Below are 19,808 nucleotides of genomic sequence, written 5' to 3' on the forward strand. Positions count from 1 at the left end.
GCTGCGCCACGGAGCGCACAGGACACGCGTAGTATTAGAACGGCTGCGCATATGGGACTGTAAAGCCGTCTGCGCGCGTGCCACCTCCCGAGGGGTGTTCCGAAGTTGACAGGGGTGCATTTCTCAGACACCTCCTTCCCGCATTAGAGGAGGTCGCGGTGGCATCGTGCAAAACCTAAGTCGTGTTGTAGCATTAAACTGCAGCAAAAATACGTAGGCGCCATTAGCCATGTGCCCGCGGCATTAATGGCCGTGCAGAGCCGAGATGCAGCGACAAGAGGGAAAAAAAGTTACTTTTCGGAAAGCTGCGTGCGCGCTGGCCAGCTTGGTGCTGCGGAGCGGGGCAGGCACGGGGTGCGGGCGCTACTCACCTGGGTGAGGCAGAGCGGGGAGTACATGGCCGGCCCCTGGGCTCGGAGCTGCGAGTGGGGACGGAGGGAGCGCTCACGCCCGGTCGGTGCCTTCACATTTCCAGCTCTGCAGAGTGCGGGCGGCGGCGCGGTGCGGCTCCATGGGCTGAACTTTAACCCCGCCTAGAGTTTCCTTCCCCGCAGCCTGAGCCCTCGGTGCGGGCCCCCTCCTCCGGGAGCCCTGACCCGGCAGCAGTTCCGCGCCTCTGGCTGCGGCGCCGGGGTCCGCCTGTCCGGACTGCCCTGGGCCGGGGATCCGGCTGCTTCCTGCGCGCGCTCCGGGCAGCCTCCGTCCCTGTCCCGGGATCTCCGGGCTCCCGAGCCGCTGTCTTCCCGCTCGCCTGTCCCGGTGCTTGCAAAGCCCTCCGAGCCCAGCTTTCTCTTCCTGTCCTGGGCTAGGCAGCCCTCGCCTCCTGCGCCTGGCTGTCCCGGGATCAGTGGCCCTCCCCCTGTCTTCGTCTCCCCCGGGATCGGCAGCAACTCGTCCTCCCCGGTCTCTCTCTGTCCCGGGATCAGCAGCCCTCCACCCCTCCCTGTCCCGGTTGCTCTCCTCCCCCTCTACCCGTCTCTGGATCGGCCGCCCTCCTCCCCCAGTCTCTCGCAGTCCCGAGATCGCCCTCCTCCCTCCCTCCCTCCCTCCCCTCCTCTGACAGTGAAGCGCTGCTCGGCACTCTGCACAGGACGGCATGCAGTGCAGCCGCACCGGGGCCCGCCCGCAGCCTATTGGCGGCTGCCAAGCACCATTGCGGGTCCCACCGCAGCCCTCCAGCAGCCTCCCCGCTGCGGCCGCACAGGCTGGGAAGTGCCTGCGGACCTGGGCTCGCCCCGTTCCCACTCTGCATTACAACTCAAGAGTTCCACTCTTTGGAAGGGCTGGCCGTATGCTCCAATAAGTTATACCGTATGCTGTTTGTTTACTTTTAAAAAACCGAAGACGCGTGCCCTTAAGTTTGATATCTGCATTTGCAACTTTACGAGACCAGACGAGGTTGCGCCAAGATCCCTACATTGGATCACGACCCCATACATACATTCGTAGTGGATTGTCCCTATATATGAATTGTGAGGCTCGTTTTTGCAAACTCTTCTAAAAGTAACATACAGAGTCACCCTAGAAAGGAAAAAACGTTGCGCTGTGATGCGCACGAGGTGAAGTGTCAGACGTGCCCCTTGGAGGGAGCACCCGGGCACAGATGCCAAGCGATACATGGAAGGTGACATCATTGAAGTTAGCGCCCTTAGAGGTGCATAAGGACCGTGCATAGTATTCAGATTTATATTGCACGTACAGGTGTGTTTATATAGCCCAGAAAACATGCGAAGGCCGTTCGTAACTCGCGTGCAAGTGGTCTGTCCAGCCACCCATCCATGCATCGGTAGCCCGCAGTGGCGCCGAGTACAACGTTTCCAAGGTTCCATGCGCTTTTTAAACTGGAAAGTTTCTGTACGCAGCAGTGGTGGGTTGTAGCTCCGTGCTCTGCGCGCCTAGGCGGTGTTATTTCCCTGTGCCCTTTGCTCGGGGGCAGGAAGACGCTTTCCAGACGGAGGAGACATTTGCACTGCAAGTTCCTCGACAGAAAAGTGCAGCCCGGACGAGCTTGGAATGCGACAGAGATAGCAGCACAGAGGGAAAGTGTTTGCAGAAGGCCCGGCCTCCCCGGCTATCTTTCCTAGAATGTTTTAAATATATATTTACACTTGAGCCCCGGCCCCCTCTCGATGGCCTCTTCCACTAACACGCGCACTTTTTTTATATATCTTTTAATAAAGAGAGGGGTGAAAGCGTGTGTTTACCAAACTGTTTTTTGAGCAGTGTTCCGGCGGCTGTAGTCAGCTCGCTAGGCGGTTTCCAGCTTTTCGTGGTTAGCAGAGTTATCTCGGGGAAGGTTTGCCGCCCTTTGTGACGGCTTCTTGGAGCCTGGGCGATTATTTGCGCCCTCCAGGCAGACAAGAGACTGCCTCCAAGTTCAACACGCAGAACCTTCACATCCGCCCTGTCTGACACTGAGGACAGCTCCGAGGGCGCGTTCAAATGGCCATTTCCGCCACATGTAATAATGGTTATTCGCGCCCAGGGCAGAATAGAGTCTACAGTTAAAAGTTGGCTTCACCCACTCCTAGCTTGTCCGAAAATGCTGTAGTGAGGTATAATGCACGTGTTTCCAGCTGCATAGTTCGTACCACGTCTCCGTTATACATTAAGACTAGTTTCCCTGCCATTTATGTTCTGGCCTAACACATTTCTAGGGCACCAACATATCCTTAAGATGACAATGTGGTGCCATTTCCTTTTCCGGTGCATTGGACTTGAAGGTTTTGGATGTCCATGTCTGTTTTATTAAGACAGCTACAAAGAGGGTATGACCTTTAATCCATGGTCACAGAATGGCCGCACCTTGCATGCCCACAGAAGTATCGTAAAGAGTGGTTGGTCAGGACAGCCACGCTTTTTAATTAATAATCTTGATTGTATGTATGTTGTACACTTCCTGTGGGTGTCAACCCAATGGCCAGATACCTTTTTTTTTTTAACCAAATCATTGTTTAAAAAATGACTCCCTTATTCGGCGTAAACCTTCAAATTCTGCTATTTTTCAGCAATGAGTGTGAAATTAGCGAGGCCTGCGGTGCGGACTTCCAGGGGCCGGGGAGGGGGGGGGGGGGAGGAGAGGGAAGAGGGGTATTTTAATTCCACAGCTACTCTGGCCAAGCTTACCTCCCAGGTACCACATCAGCAGACCCATAACTGCATTCACCACTGCTTTGCTCAGTTGTATGCGCAACGCTCTGAAGTGTCCGAAAGGTGACGTTGTTAAAACAAAAAACCAGAGAAACAAATGAAACGAATGTCTACATCACCTGGCACCCCGCCCAGCCCGTGCAAAGGGATGCGCCGCTGCCTTTGACCAGTGCAGAATCAAAAACGTTTCAGAATGGAGAAAGCGAAAATTAAAACATTGAGCGCCGTCAATATTTTTTGCCCACGCAGTGTTCCTTCTGAATGCGAGAGCTGGCATGGATGCTGTTTAGTCAGTAAACACGAAGCCTGCACTGTTGTGTTTTCGTTGGGAGCGTAGACAGGGCCCGCAGAACCCCCACATTCAATGAACTATCCATCATCGGAGCGCGCAGACCACCCAACCTGACGTATAGCGATAGGGCATTAGGAGGGCCTTGGGGTCTGGTAGTGCCTTCTGTGCCACCGTGAGTGCCCTCGCACCCTCAGTGTCTTAACGTGGCATTGGCACGGACAGGTCAGGGTGCAGGCTGCCAGAGGGTAAAGGAGCCCCCAGCCCCCCCGGCCGTTTTAGAGCCATGGGCTGCAGTTGAAGAATGCCAGGCCTGACGGGCTCTGGGCTTCAGGGTACCGGACGGCACCGCCCGAAACCTTACTTGCTGTATGGAGAAACGTGAGCTGTCGCCGCATCTGTCCCGCAGGAGCGTAGCTTCTTCAGGGGTAGAGGGGTGGGGATTGGGTTTTACATCTCCCTAATAAATGTATTTAGGGATGAATAGTTGGGTACAAGTTCATTCAGTCAGGAATGCTGAGGTGTCTATCGTTTTTCACCAGAATTTTGTACACAGGCAGACAAAAACGCATACACGCACCCTTCCTCTCTGTTTGTAAAGACTTCAACAATGTTGCATATTTCAGAAAATTATGTGTTTTGTCTCACTTGGTTCTCTCCCTCTCCGCTGCCTATTTAGTCCCAGTCGAGCGCCTTGCTTGTCGTAAAATGTATTTTAATATTAAATGCCAGTGTGGTTGTTGGGGAATCTGCACTCACCGCCCTCCAATCTCAGGAGGGAGCTAGGCCCCGGCTGCCCCGTCTCTCCCTCGCCGCCTCAGCAGTTGAGTACACAGGCCTCTTGTAACCGCATGCAGCAAGCCATCAGCACAGCGTGGGGGACTTTGTTACATGCACTGTCACTTTTGTCGTAGTGCTTCAGTAGTGCACAGTAATAATGTCATTGCCCACTTATTCTGTATGTTGGCCCTGTCGATTAACGCCAGCCGTTTTCTGGTTCCTGCAAACTGCTGTGGTATTTCTATTACAGCCGCAAAGGAGCAGAAATAGTAAAAATGTGCGGGGAACCCTTTACTATTCCACAAAAATACTATAGAAGACTAAGGGCCAGATGTAGCAAAGGTTTTTCCCCATTCTGTGTCTATGGCAAGAAGTGTTTGTACATATGGGCCTAAGTGAGGACCAGAGTGAGTAAAATATGGTGCCCTGTATCGTCTGTTCACACATGTACAAAGTTACAGCAAACAATCTTCCAAAAACCCAGCTAATGTGTCAACTTACTTTCCCATTGTAGCACTTAAAGCCTCTGCACATGCCACTGATATAGAATCGGGTTCCGAATCCAGGGACAGCAGTGCCTGTAATAATGTTACCAAAGCCAGGAGGTGCAGAGTTGCTGTTAGACATCACAGGTTAAAAAATGCGGTATTTTTAGGACAGTGTGCACACTTACTGTACTGCACATTTCATACCTTTTTTCTGTTAATTACCTACAGCCTTTTACATTTGGTGAAGTAATGTAGCATTATTACCCGACTGATTTGCGGGGATGGTGGAAATGTGTAATGTGTTAACCTGATCAATTTCCCTTTCTATGATTACTGCAGGACTCCGCGTATCCATTCCTAAAGATTTTAATGTGAGCAAATGTCTTACTCTTGAATTAGGTGCAACTTACGCCTGAATTATCACTAGACTGACTCTCTTCCTTACATAAAAATATATATCATATATAGCAGGGACATAACACAGGCCACTGCGGTGCAGGGGGGGGGGGGGGCCCTGACCCTTCAGCCCAATATCTGTGAGATATGGGAGACTCAAGGACCCTTCATCACATTCTGCAGGGGGGGTGGAGCACCATTTTGTGCTACACCACTGATATATAGGATAAGTAACAGTCTTATATTGCCTTTCATCAGTTCTGTCCGGGTGGTATAATGAGCCACAAGGGCAAGTGGTTTGCAAATGTCACTACAGCCCCAAGATGGCAATATAAGACCATATTACACCATACACCCTATATAGTAATTTTATTGCATTGTATTTTGGGGCTGTCAGCCTCTAAAATATGTTTTTTTTTTCAAACAGACAAGTGCTTATTGTAAACAGTAAGTGAAATACAGGACTACACTTGTTTGTTCAGCTGAGACAAGAACTGTTCTTAATTATAAAGCTAAGAATGTTGGATTTCAGAAAAAACAGACTTAAAAAACAAAACGGTCAGAAGGGAGAGTCTGTTAATGCTGTCCTGCACGAAGTGGAGCTAACAACAGACACTGATTGGGATTACAGTGTGCATGGTTTTATTACCTTTCAGGAATAGAAAGTTGATTAAATAGACAATGGTAAAGCTGTGCCGAGCGGTCTGCAGCCATCATTATGATGTTTTCACAAGGAATAGTGAAATATTATTCTTGTTTCACTGGGAGCCATGACATATTTCCCATATTTCACAGATCTCTGTGGATTATCATTTATATATCACTGCATTGTGTGCAATAAAATCACCCAAGTATGTAATATGTTGCAACAAGAAGCCTGGTGGCTTGCATGCTATCTGTCTTTGTGTTATGATGTTCTCGATCAGGTAGGAGACAGGTTCCATCACATAGGTGTCTGCCAATAGGTCCCATCTGGAACCATTCTCTGTAACTGGGGTTCTGGCAGCAATTACCAGGCAAAAAAGGGGGTGAGGCTCCAGGCCCTGATAAAATACCAGCTGATCTATATAAATCCAATCCTGTTTTCTGGGACAGCTACTTCCTGCGTGTAATAATGGGATTTTGAACAGGATTCTATACCAAAATCCTGGCTGGGAGCTGAAATAGTGGTGATACACAATAAGGGTTGCAGGATTGATGCCAGAAATTACAGCTGAATAAACTCACTTAATGTCCAGAACATGTTCACATCTGTTAGCAAGAATGGGTTCCCAAGCGAAGCAAAATGATGTTCTATTGCAATGTCGGGTAAGGTTCTGGAAGAAAATTAGCACAGTGGACCGGGTGCTTAGGTTTTATCTGCTTCTGGAAAAATGTCTCAATCAAAAAGGAATCTTTGTCTGTGGTATTTGTGGACCCTCAGTCTTCCTGCAATAATGTCTCCAACAAGTCTCTGGAGTGCACTGCATGAGCTGAGCATCTCATCCAACTTTCTCAGTGTTTTCAAAGATTACATGATCAAAATTATGCTACAGTGTGCAGGGGGCTAGCAGGGGAATATACAAGGCCATTCTCTGTAAAAGACACGCAGAAAGGATGCTTACCGACCCACTGCTTTTCTCTCTGTACATTAGTCAAGTGGTTTGAGTTCCTGGGCACTGGCACCAAGGAAGCGCCATCATTATGCAGTTCTAAAATTTCAACCCCGTTATTTGCTGCTGCTGATGCTATAACTGTCTCAAACATGCTAAGCGTCTGGCCGAATTTACTAGATACATTTAAGGAAATCTCCCCCTCCTCCCACCAGCAGCAGAAGCTGCAAAACATTCACAACAAGGAGATGCCCTTCGTTGTGAAAGGTTCGGGGCAACTAGGATGAGGAGCAGTGAGGGGGGGATTGCTCAGCACTCCCCCTGACTGAGCATGTATGTTTGGCCAGCCGTCTCAGGTATGTGTGATCCCCATAGGATGCAATGGGATTGTAATACGGCGGAGGACGGGATTTCTGTCATATTTGTGATGGAGTATTCTCCTCCACCAGCATCTAAATCAGGCCCTTTATTTTTTGTGTACTGTTAGTCATCCATCTTATAGTAAACATAGTTTCCTTGCTGTATTTGTATGTGTTTTTAATTATTACTTATTTTTTGTTGCTGTCACTCTCACGTTATGTCTTCCTCTCTATTACTTTGTGTCTCTCTCTTCCTATATGCCTGTTTTGCTCATGGATGTTCACAGTTTTTGTTTCTTATTTGTTTTTCAAAAATTATATTTCTTTTAAAATGTTTCTGTCTTATTTTCTCTCTCTTTTTCTTCCTGTTTCTGTTTTTATCCTCTAAATTTGTATTTACAATTGCTCTTTACTCTTTTTGAAGTTTGTGATCTTTAAGTGTTTTGTCTTGTTTTCAGTTATTCAATATTTTATTTCTGTTACATTATCTCAGTTGGCATATTTGTTTCTGCGTGTGTGTCTCACTTTCTGTCTCTTCATTAGCCTAGGTTTTTGGCTTTGTCTATTTTGTTCTGTTAGTTTGTTTCTGAGGCTTTATGGTTTTTCTTCTTGTTCTTTGTGTCATTTTTTTTATCCACATTCCGAGGGGCTTATTCATAAGCTACATTTTGTACTATGTTTAGTGGTACTACTTAAATTCTACAAACTGCTATTTACAAACTTTCATCAGGAGACCTCCGCCTCTCCTGTCATTTCTATGTCAAGGCCACCCTGATTGTGGAGATATCTATACATTCAAATCTACAATTTCATAGGAACTGTATGAGGGGCAAGGAGGAGTGGCAAGACCATGGGAAATATTTTTCTGCGAAAAGGTAAGGGCTTAGGGAACTCTAAGAAGAGGTTTAGTGAGGGCTATGGAGGGGTCTAGAGAGGGACATACACTCACCTACAAAAGAGTAAGCCCATTCCTGCTCACAATACACCACTTCTAAAAGCACTACATCCAAAATGGTCCCAAAACAGTCATACCTGGAGTAAAGTCCAGCACCACACATTGTCAAACCACTGGTACTGCCAACACCCACTGGTAGAAAATAATGGAGATACAGACTTAGAATCCCATAGTAAACAACGTTAAAATAAATTCATTCATTTCATCCTTATCCAAATAAAGCAGCACACAGCCCTTAGCAGTGTGCAGTAGTGTTGGCCACATAGTGTGACCTCCCACAAGGTTCTGTGGGTGGACATTGCATTTTATTTTTGGTTCCATATCTCTGCCTTTTTTTGGTTCTTTAACTGAACCACTATGTTATGTTCCTACATGGAACTTTTTTTTGTTAACTTTTCTTAAATGCGTTATGTTTTTAAAAAACCTCTCTTTTAAATGGATAACATGTTTTTAAGGGAAGTATAAACGTCTTTGTGATAGTTCTTTGAGTGTTTATTCATAGCACAGATCACTTGCTGATTTTCTTGACCAGAACAATTAAAAAAAATATTTTTGACAGTATATGGCAAACATCGACAGTTGTCAATGCTACCATTTCTCTTCTGCATGAATGCTTTCCTCTTCCTTTTTTCCATGGTTTGTTGCTCAATTCTGCCAGAAAGCATCCATACAAAGAGGTTTAATTATGCCACTAGTCTCAACTTAATATCTGTTGATATGTCCTCTGTGAATCACCTGGTCACAAAGTGGGCAAGTAACCTTTCATGCATTCACCTTCTTAGTAGACTGAAAAAAGTTCCAGGCAAGTAACTCCTTGGCCGGGTGTTCTGCTCTTCTTGAAGACATTGGAATCTTCACATCATCATCCTCTGGTTCTTCATGCGCAGAAGGTTGTGGTAGACTGCAGCAGATGGCTTGCTCACCATTTCTGCTGCTAAGTTGCTTCCACATATTTATGTGTCTGTTTCTCAATGTTCTGCTTTGTACAGAGTAAAACAGAAAACCGTACCTATGTGGGGCTTACCTTATTAAGGAAGTGTGCTTGTGTAAGCTATTGGAGTATTAGTTGAGAGGGCGGGGGTTCTACTTCAATTACTAATCATAACCCTTGTCAGGATGAACCACAAAATAAACTAAATAAACCTGTGCTTAACCCTGTAGGAGCTAGGAATAAGGCAGCCAGTCTTAATTTAGAGGCAATGTCTACAGTATTTTATGCAGTTCTAAAACAGTAATAAAGTTGAAGTGTAAAACAATAAAAATATGAAAACAAATTGGAAAAAGATTTAATAAATAAAATTACATAAAAATGACAAAAATCCAATAAGAGGAACCAGAGTTGTGCATGTGTATAGGTTTAGGTAAAAATAGTGCCAGGAAGCACAACGTGCAAATGATAGTCAATGGTCATGGTAAAACAGGACCAAGACACAATTTGATGCTGAGCGCAAGGAAGTGCAGGTCAGATACTCTAATTAGTTTAGTTCTGGTCAAAGATTTTACCTTCTGACTTTAGTCCTTTACGTCCCAATCCACCACAGAAGTACACCTCTAAAGCCCCCAAGGACATCGGGGAGTCAGTAAAAGACTCACAGGATGGCAGGCAGGGGGCACAACAGGGTCCAGTCCAGGTCCATTTGTCACTGATTAGATGGGCGATGCAGGAAAAGGCCTCTTGCAGCTTGCTTTGTCACTGTAGCTTTAACATGAAGTCAGCCTTATAACCATTGGAGTCCAATGCTTTGTTCTGAATATAAGGGGGAGGTCACAGACAGGGTAGCAGCCCTTCTGTTCTTCTCAGGTCCAGAGACTTTTCTGAAGTGGGTGCCTGGATGTGTCAACTATATGTCTGGCGCAAGCCAGTGTGTGGGAATGACTCCTTAGTACGCCGTAACAACTGGGGAGAAGTTCCCAGGGCTAACCCTACTCACTTTGGGCATTTTCATGATGGTGGAAGACACTGGGCATTGGCAGTAAACTGCAGTTTCCAAAGTAGTCATATAATATTTGACTTTACCATTAACTTGTGCTTTAAATTACTATTAATATTGTTTTTTGAGATATTTCTCTAGCTGCTCCCAAACTGAATTTACCACCTATTAAATGTAATAGGGTAAACACATGTTAGTCTATGGGAGGCCAGACTTGACAGTGTAAAACAGCTTTAGAGATTTTTCACTGCCAGGACAAGTAAAACATTAAATATACATGTCCTACTTGCCAAATACCATGCACCCTGCATTATGGGCTTTTAAAGACTACCTCAAGGATGGCTTATAAGTATTAAAACAGAAGGTTTAGGCCTGGCAAAATATATATTTTTCCAGATCAAAATGCCAGCTTTAAACTGAAAACTTAGGCTGCAACGGCAGGCCAGAGACATGTTGTACAGTGCTATGGTAGTGCGTGGCATAGCAAGTGCTGTTGCTTACTGATAGCATTTAATTTATAAGCCCAGGGTGCCTTTAGTTCCACATACTAGGCACTTATAATAATTAAAGTTGTAAATCTTGTATGACAATTTGACTATATTAAAAAGGTAGACCACAAACACATTACCATTGTTAGCAGGGGTAAGGTGTACAGAGTCTTATGGCCAACCAAAAACGGCTTAAGCAATAGAAGTAAAAAATGTTAAATGACTAGTAGAAAGAGCACATTCCTAAAAGCTTGTGTAGAACATTATATCCAGATGAGCCTCTCCTGTTTTTATTTGTGGTGTCTTAGGATTTACAGATCTTTCATTGATTAAGCAACAGACTGAAAGCTACAGGAGCACAATTCTTGTTCTGGGTTTGTGGCTCTCGACTGATAGCACAGAGGGGACTTCTGTTCAGAATGCATCAAATCCAATAATGTAAAAAAGTTGCATTTGGTATGGAAACCAATTGGAATATGTTATTGGAAAGTAGAGTTTTTTTTCGAAATACAGCTTACAAGTCAAGGATTCAGACCCTCATTACGACTTTGGGGGTCTTTTTGCAAGACCACTGAAGCTGCTGCCGCTGGGGGGGAGGGGGTGTCTGCATATGTGAAGATGAGTGGGGAGGTGACTGCATGCATGTGTATGAGTGGGAATGCATGCATGGATGTGTGTGGGGGATGCATGGAGGTGTGTGGACATGTGGGGGTGCGTATGCCGGTGATAGGAATAGGGATGCCTGTCACCGGATGCGTTACCGGCAGGCTTTTCATGGCGGGGCGACAACCGCGAAAAGCCTGGCGGTATGCTGCCTACTAATACGGCTGGCGGTCTGAAGCCTGCCGCTGGCCTGGAGGAGCTCACTGCCGGGCGCACTGGTGGGCCGGACGGCGTTGTGGTGATTTGGCTTCGGCCAATCCGGCCTACTTGTAATGCAGCAGTCTTAAGACCTCCACACTTGTAATGAGGGCCTAAGTGTTACATTTAGAGTTTTACAGGTATGAACCCTTCTTGGACTTACAGTATTGGCAGGACATGCTGGATCAACCATGCCTATTTCCTAAGATCTGCAAATCCGTATTGGGCATTGCACATGTTTGATTGCTTCATGAGAATGTATTGTTCCACATTGAAATAGTTCTTCTTCCACATTCAAATAGGTCTTCACTATCGAAAACAGTGCATTGCACTCCTAGTCGTAGGAATTTGAACATCAGGTCAATGTTGAAAAGAGACGCAGCAGAGGCAAGTACGAGCTGTAACGTGCTATCCTTCCTGGAGAGATATTGCCTAAAGATATTCTGAAAGAAGAGCAATTAAAAATTGATCCTTGTTTTCCCACTGGAGACTTGTTGTCTGGAGATATTCTGCAAGAAGAGCAAAAAAAAATGATCCTTGCTTACCCACTTTGTTGTGTGGAAAGGTCATCTTTTGTATAGAACTAAGTGGAAGAGTGCATAAAAAAGCAAGTGTTTTTTCATCAGAAGTAGTGCAAAAATAATTTTGGTCCTTATTTATCACAGAGTTTACTTCCATTTTTATGGTGTATTTTTTTCTTTTGATTTCACCAAAAATAAAAACATAGTAAAAAATCAACAAAAAATGTTAAAAATAGAAAGAATAATTATCTTCAGAACCAACGTAATGGTTTAAAAGCATAGAAAAATATATGCTTTGTATGTGAGTGAGTGAAAGTGATGTGTAGGAGGATAGATGGCTTAGTGAAAGAGTGGGTGAGAAAGTGAGTGAGAGATTGTGTAAGTGTCAGGAAGTGAATGAGATGGAGTGGGTGGGAGAGCATGAAAGTGAAAGGCAATAACTGAAAGTGAAGTAGGGTGTAGTGAGAGGGAATAGGTTTAAATCGGGTGAATGGGAACATGAGAGACTGAGTGAGAGGTGGTGTGCAGCTAGTATTTGTCCAGCTGCAACTTGTTCACAGCAAGGGTTGACTGCATGGCCTCCATCGATGGTGAATCTCCACCATGCACCACCAGTGGCAATGAGGAGCAGGGGTGGGGGCAGAGTGAGTGAGAGAGTGCATGACATTGAGGAAGCGAGTAAAAGGTGGTTAGTTCCAAAGTGAGACAGACTGAGTGACAAACTGAAAAAAGATGTTGGGGAGAGGGAGTAAGTGTGTCATTGGGTGTGAGACTTAGTGAGAGAGTATGTGTAGCGGGTGTTTAGCCAACTACGGGATCTGTGTAGTGGTGGTTGGTTACAGAGAGGCCAAGCCCTGTCTCAACCCTCTGGAGGTGGCCAAACTGTGCTGCTTGCAGTCTTTGGGGTTTGTTGCAGGGAGTGGACTTTGAGTAGGCCCTGCTACTCACCACAGGTAGCCAACTAGGCCCTGCACCCAGCCCACCACGGTGGTCAACTTTCAGTCCTGTGCAACAGAGATTGGCTGAACCACTACGCATGACTCATGGCAATGCACAGCCAGAGTTTGCTATAGGGCCAGAGCCTAACCCCCATGGAGTGGCCAACGTTTTGGCTGCACATGATGAGGATAAGGATGAGCTGCAAGTCCTGCACCCAACAATCCATAGGTGACCAACCCCCTTGACTGCGCATGGTGAGCCTTGGCCACAGGGTCTGACCTTTGCCCAGGCCATGTGGCTTATTTGCTGCATGCAGCCTAATTGTGGTGCACACAGGCCATGTGCAATAGGGTAGCAACCACAGGTGACAAACCTGGGTGCAGCAGTGATTGGCTGCAGGGCCTGGCCTTAGTTGTGGCCTGTTCCCAATCTGTCCCAAATGGCCAATCCCCACTGTACACAGCCCTGGGAGTTGTTCATATGGCTTGGCCTGCCGCTCAAATCACTACTTCAGCAAAATTCTGCTATCAATAAGTGTTACATCACAGAGTTTGGCCTTTTGCCAGTATACGTTTTACGTGGATTCACAGTGCCTTTATTGGTCCCTCGAATACAGGGCTAGCTTCATGCCAGGGTTCTGTAAATAAGTTTCTCTGACCCATTCCTTTTCTTCCAGGAGTTTGCAGTTCCGAATCCGTGACCATGACTCCCTGTTTGCTGATACATTCATTGGTGAAGCATGCCTTAGGTTTGCAATACATGGGTATCAAGCTCCCTCATTTTTGCATATCTATTGTGGTACTCCGACACCTGACAAAGATGGCCAGCGTCCATGGTACCCTGCACTCAAAGCTATGCAGGCAGCAAACCATCCCTAACTATGGTCTTTGGTCATGCACAGCAGGGTTTGATCTGGCCTCTGATCATGCCCTTGCCCAACCCAATGTGGGCAGCCAACCTTCGGCCATGCAGGAGTTGACTGCCACACTGTGCATGGACTTTGGCGCATAGAGATTTGGCTGCAAGGCCTCTGTGCAGGCCATGCACCAAACCTGAAACAAGTAGCCAACCTCCTGCCATGCACATTGGGGATTAGCCGCAAGGCCTGCACCCAAATTTGCTACAAGCAGTCAACTTCAACTGCACTTGGAGAAAGCCACGTGCAGTGGTAGTAGTGGCATGGCATACCTCTGGTGGCCAACCTTCTCCCATGCAGGAATACCAGAAGAGCTTGCCGTGTTGCCAGGCCCTGTGCCCAGTCCACCATAGGTGGCAAACTCCAGCTGAGCACTGCCTTAGGCCATGTGCTCAAAGCTTGTCATTAGGTGAGGCCTTGCGCTCAACGCGGATCAAATGGCCAATCCCCTTGTTGCATTGCCTTTGGCCATGCATAGCAAGGGTTAACCACAGGACCAGGCAAGGCTCTGCACTCAATCCATTGTGGGCAGCAAAATTCTGCTATGTATAAAGGTTCGATCATAGAACTTGGCCTTTGGCCAGTTCGTGTTTAAATTATTTTTTTAATTCGTGGAGACTTTATTGGTACCAGCTTCATGCCTAGCTACTGTGAACCCAGGACAAGCTTCTCTGACCGATTTATCTTCTTCCTAGAGTTAAGGGTTCCAGAACCATGGGCTCAACTACACGTTTTCTGATGAATGGGCTGGCAAAGCCTAGCCGAGGTTTGCAGTACACAGGCATAAAGATTTCCCTGTTTGTGGATCGTGATAAACTGACCGTCACAAAGGCGTGCAAGGTCTTCAGTACCTGTCTCTGTTCCACAGACCCCGGAAACCAAGATGTTTGGTTGGGTTAGATGTTGGGGTTCCGGAAATCATTCAAAGAATCCACAGACTTTGTAATTTTTTTTATTTACTTTTATAGTATAGTTCCCCTTATATGGCCTTTTGTTTTTTAGGACACAGCTGTGAGAGCAATTTTTGTCTTGTGGCCAATCCATCAACTTACTCGGGTCAGCAGTTTCAACTTTGGAAACATGGATTCGAACAGGATAATGGCTGGCATAGTTTCCGTGCCTGCAGGAGTGTATGCAGGGATATATATATATGTGTTGCAGGGTGCTCCTTACTAGAGCAGCTCTCAACCTAAAATTGGGAACTTCCCAGTGTTCTCCTTTGTTTTTTTGCATAATTTATGCATCACTCTAACCCTGAAAGGGCCTTGGTTTGATATATATACTATAACTAGTGCCCTCGCCATGCACAGTTTTTTCGTCAAATATTTTACTGCAAATATTACATTGATATTATCAATGATGTTATGAAAGATGTCATGAGTGCCGTAATTTGTGGGGTCATTAGCAGTGCATGGCAAGGGAGCGAGTTATAGTTACCTTAGGCACTAGTTTTAGTTGCTTGAGTTAACTCTAATTATAATGGGTGAATTCCTGTGGTGCCATACGTTTAAAATGTGAGCCTAACTATAAAGTCCCTGTAACCTTGTTTTTTTAAGTGAATTTATATGTTTTTTTTTTTACTTCCTAGCTATAACGTCCATGTAACCTTTGTTTTTTTCAGTGAATTTATATATTTTTTTAACACATAGTAATTTTCATTACTATATGTTATTCCAACCACCGCCGCACATGGACCTGATGCCAACCCCCATAAGCACCCAACCATGCATAGCCTTCACCCGTGCGCAGAGGAGGTTGCCTGCAAGATCTAGCTTGCAGCCAGACCCTGCAGCCAACAGTCCCCATCCACCCAACCCCATGTTGCCCAAGCCCTTTGGCCGTACGTGGTAGGAGTTGACCGTGGCCTCTATGGGTGTCAGAATAAGTGTGAGAGGGTGTATCTGGAGGTGAGAGTGCCTGTCCGATTGTATGGGTGTGAGAGTGCGTACATCAGTGTTTTGTTGGTTGTGTCAGTGTGCGTGGGTCTGTGAGTGGGTGCATGAGGGTGTCAGTGGGTCAGTGAGTGGGTGCCTGAGGGTCTGACAGGCTGTGAGTGGGTGCATGATGGTCTGAGTGGGTCTGTGAGTGGGTGCATAAGTATCTGAATGGGTGTGTGAGTGCTAGAAAGATTTAATTAGAGAGAAAGAAAGTGAGAGGGAGAGAGCTAGTTTTTCAGGCTCTGATATATGACATACTTAAAATGAGATATTTACGGACAAGTTAAAAATAAAAATTTATTTGTCATTTAAAAAGAGTAAGATTACCTTTCAGTGAGTCTTAAAAATTTGTAGTAAAAAAATAAATAAAAAAAAAGAGGGAAACAAGTCCGGCCGGACTCGATCCCTCAATGCTCAGTGTGAAGGTCTATTGCTTTCCTTTTTTAGCCCTCTATGGGCTATCTGGGACCCCGGGGGAGCCCTCAAGGGCTCGCCCACAGTCCCTACTTGTTTTTTCGAAACAGACCCCTTCACAATTTTTTTTTATCTTGGCCCCGGGGAGGTGGTGGTCCCCAGGGCAGTGGGGGGCCCGTGGATCCCCCGCACTAAATACTAATGAAGCCGCTGGGAGGTGGTAGTCCCTGGGGTGGGGGTAGGGGCCAGCCTCCCCCCTATTTATTTTACATACCCTGGTTAGGTAGAGATCCCCCGGGCAGTGGGGCCTGGGGCCGAATGCTCCCCCAATTCTTAATTAATTGAAGCCTCGGGGATGTTGCGGCCCCCGGCCTCCCTCATGCGAATAAATGATTTAATCCCTGGGAGGTGGTGAACTCCGAGGCGCGGGGTCCGTGTTTCCCCTGGCACATAATTTCCATTTTACCCCAGGGCTGTGGGGGAGGGACTGAAGAGTGCCCCCGGGACTTGGCCCACCTGCGGGCTTAATAAACACGAAGCGCAGAAGCCCTCGCTTTGGTTTTTAAAATGTTTTTCATCGGACCCACCACGTATCCGAAAGAAATTAAAAAAGCAAATTATTTTAGTGCTGGGCCCCACCACCTGAGCTAAAGGGTAAGGGTGTCTGTATCCTGGCCCCTTTCCTTTTTTTCACATTTTTTTCTGGGACTTGGTAGATCGCTGCAAACACTTCTTGGTTGAAGTGTTGACAGCCAATCAGATCTCTGCACGAGACCTTGAGGGGTTGCGAATCCTTCACGTCCCTATGTATACAACATTATTTACCCTTAATTTCTTGACAACTACTGAACGGATTTACACCAAAACAAAAAAAGGTCGCTTTCTGGCCCAGGACCTACCTTTCAGCCAAATTTGGTGTAATTCCATCCAGTCGTTTTGGCACTATCGCTGTTCAAAATCGCTATAGAAAAATGAATGGGGAAAACGTATTTTGGGACCCCCCCTTTTTCTCGGCCCTCTGGACGAACCACCCCAAAACATTCCAGACAGCAGCTGACGTGACTGGCAAATTATTTTGGAAAGGTTCATGAAGATTCGTAAAGCGGCACCAGAGATATAGGCTAGTAAAAAAACTATTTTTATATAGAAAAAGACAGAGGATTTGCCAGAATGGCCTTTCATGTACACCTATTGAGTATTTTGAGGGTTAGTTTTGTGTACACAACACAAACCTATATGGCAGAGATGCAAGTAATAAAACAGCTGAATTTTGAGTACAAGTACTGTTAGTGTCAACAAATATCTCTTTGCTGCAGAGATTTTGAATTTTATTACAAGACCGGAGGCTCATATTATGCAGACTTTTCTTGCTTTAATTTTAACAGCAGCCAAGAAGAAAAACTACATTTCCCAACAAAAACTACAAAGTGACATCATAAGGTAACCATCCAATAGGACGTAGTAATGCACTACAAGTATCCTGACTGCGAACAACAAGTCCTCTTTTCTTGCTGCTCGCAGTCAAGATAAGTACCAATATTTTGTTCTCCATGAAAATATTCAATGTTATATTAATAAGGTGTTTTCTTAGTCTGTTTAAATTGTATAGAAACGTATTTCCTTGACGCGCTCTCTGTTTCTCTCAGCGCGTCCTACAACGGTCGTCTTTCACCGTTGTTGACGAGCGCGTGTGCGCGCACGAAGCCGGCCTGTCAGCCATTTCCTGACAGCCGGCTGCATACCGACATTCCTCAAATTCCTCCGCTCGCGTCTTGACGCGTTGCCTGGGTTTTATTCACACGCGTCTGTTAGCGGTTTCCTTTTACCGTTACAGACGCGCGTCTGGTCCATTTTTTCTCAGCATTGCTTCGTCTACCCGACGTATTTATTTATTTTATTAGTTATAAATAACTCATAACTCGTCGGTAGCATAATTTAATTCCCCTTTTTAACTAGTGGGCTCCTAAGAGTATTACTCAATTTTTGTTTTAATATAGTTTATATATTTAAAATCTTTATATAATTTAATAGTTCCTCGTTATTGCTGATGAGGAAGAATCCCATTTTATTCAGGAATCACTGAAGTCCTTCATTACAGACTCTGTCCAGAAGGCAGTTTCTGTTTCTATGTTGGACGTATCCAAGAACCTTGAAGCCTCTCTCTCCAAGATTATTTCGGCTTCCCATTTGCCTTCTACGAAAGGCAAGAAACGTGCGGTTTCCCTTCCGGGACCTTCAAAAGGCGTTTCTGCTGGACCTTCCACCCGAGAGGTATCCAAATCGGGACCCCCTCATTCTCCACTCCATATTACTCACGTAAAAGACACCGATGATGACGATGATGACTCTCCCAGTCATACAGATGATATGGACGGATCTTCTGATCCTTATTATTACGGGCCTCTAGAGAAAAGGCGTAGAATTTCTCCTAATGACGGTGGTGACGTTCACCCGGTGTCTCAGGCTTTGGTGGACCATTCAGGTGAACCTTTGTTTGATCCTTCCCTGATGGTTCATCCAAACTCTAAAGAGTGGTATCCTGCTGACCACGTTGCAGATTACGTTTCCTTTTTCCTACGCCATTCCTTAGACAAGGTCGCTCGTAACAAACTCAAATCCGAATGTCCCCGTCCCTCCTTGCCCGATAATATTACTGCTACACCCACCATTGATCCCAACATGCTTATGTTTTTCACCAAATTTGGTAAAGACCCTAAAAAAGGAGTCGATAGAGCTTGGTCAGGCTGCCAAGACAAACTTTTTTGATTTAGTGGGTCCCCTCACCAGAATTTTTGATATGGCTGAGGAAGCCAAGATGGACAATACACCAATTGATCCCGTAGTCCTTTCTAACTGGGCGCAGCGCGCCATCTGTATGCTGGGTAATGCAAACTCCCAGTTGTCCATTGAACGACGAAAGAGTCTCCTGCTCAAGATTGACCCTAAATTGACCTCATTAGCCACTAAGGATGAGGGTCCTTCAGCTAACGGCCTTTTATTTGGAGACTCCTTTATCAAGGAGTTGGGCAAGTACGTCTCCACCTTTGCCTCCCTAGACAAGGCTCAGGTTTCTATCAAGAAGATTTTTTCTTCTCTGGTTTTTGGCAGGGCTGGCAAAGGCAGGAGTCGCTTTGCCGGCCGTTCCATCAGAGGTCATTATGCCAACCGAGACTCCTACAATCAACAAACCCAGCTTGACACCTACTCAGGATACAAGCCGCGTTTCTACCCCCGCCGCTCAAGAGGCTATCGTCAGAGGGGATATATCAATAAAGGAGAGCAAGTCTCCGGTAAGTGCTTCCAATTTTGGCCTTCCTCCAGTAGGAGGCAGACTAGCTCTTTTTCTAGACTCATGGCGTTTTCTCACCTCAGATCCCTGGGTAATTCAATCTATTCAAGGTTACCTCTTAGAGTTTTATCAACCACCAACTCAGTCCCTTTTCCCTCTTCCTCTAGTGTTTTTCTCAAGAACAAAATCAACTGCTCCACGACGAGATTCAATCTCTCCTCGCCAAACAAGCCATAGAGTCAGTGCTTTTCGACACTTCGGGTTTTCTCAGCACCATTTTCCTGGTGCAGAAGAAAAATCAGAAGTTTCGACTAGTTCTAAACCTAAAAAATTTCAACAACTTTGTGGTTTATCGACACTTCAAGATGGAGACCATTCTTCATCTCAGGGATATTTTACTTCAAGGCGACTGGTTGGTCAGACTAGACCTTCAGGATGCTTACCTCACGGTCCCAATTCACCCCTCACACAGAAAATTTCTGCAATTTCAATGGCACAACTCG

General features: G+C 45.9%; 1 protein-coding gene across 8 annotated transcripts in view; it reads right to left on the reverse strand.

Moving 5' to 3' along the window:
* The window catches only part of NFIA (nuclear factor I A), an 807,499-nt gene that overhangs the window by 458,152 nt on the left and 329,539 nt on the right, over positions 1–19,808 (reverse strand). Inside the window, exon 1 of one of the 8 annotated variants that reach the window (XM_069232555.1) lies at positions 1,700–1,820. The exons of 4 other annotated variants lie outside the window; for them this stretch is intronic. In XM_069232555.1, the coding sequence (XP_069088656.1) occupies positions 1,700–1,780 (81 nt within the window). In that variant the 5' untranslated portion in view covers positions 1,781–1,820. Of the gene's footprint in view, positions 1–371; positions 1,026–1,699; positions 1,821–19,808 lie in introns of those variants that run through there. 3 more of the 8 variants (XM_069232557.1, XM_069232559.1, XM_069232558.1) reach the window with 3 other exon arrangements.

The sequence above is a fragment of the Pleurodeles waltl genome, chromosome 4_2 (assembly GCF_031143425.1).
Source record: "Pleurodeles waltl isolate 20211129_DDA chromosome 4_2, aPleWal1.hap1.20221129, whole genome shotgun sequence".
NCBI classification, from domain to species: Eukaryota; Metazoa; Chordata; class Amphibia; order Caudata; family Salamandridae; genus Pleurodeles; species Pleurodeles waltl.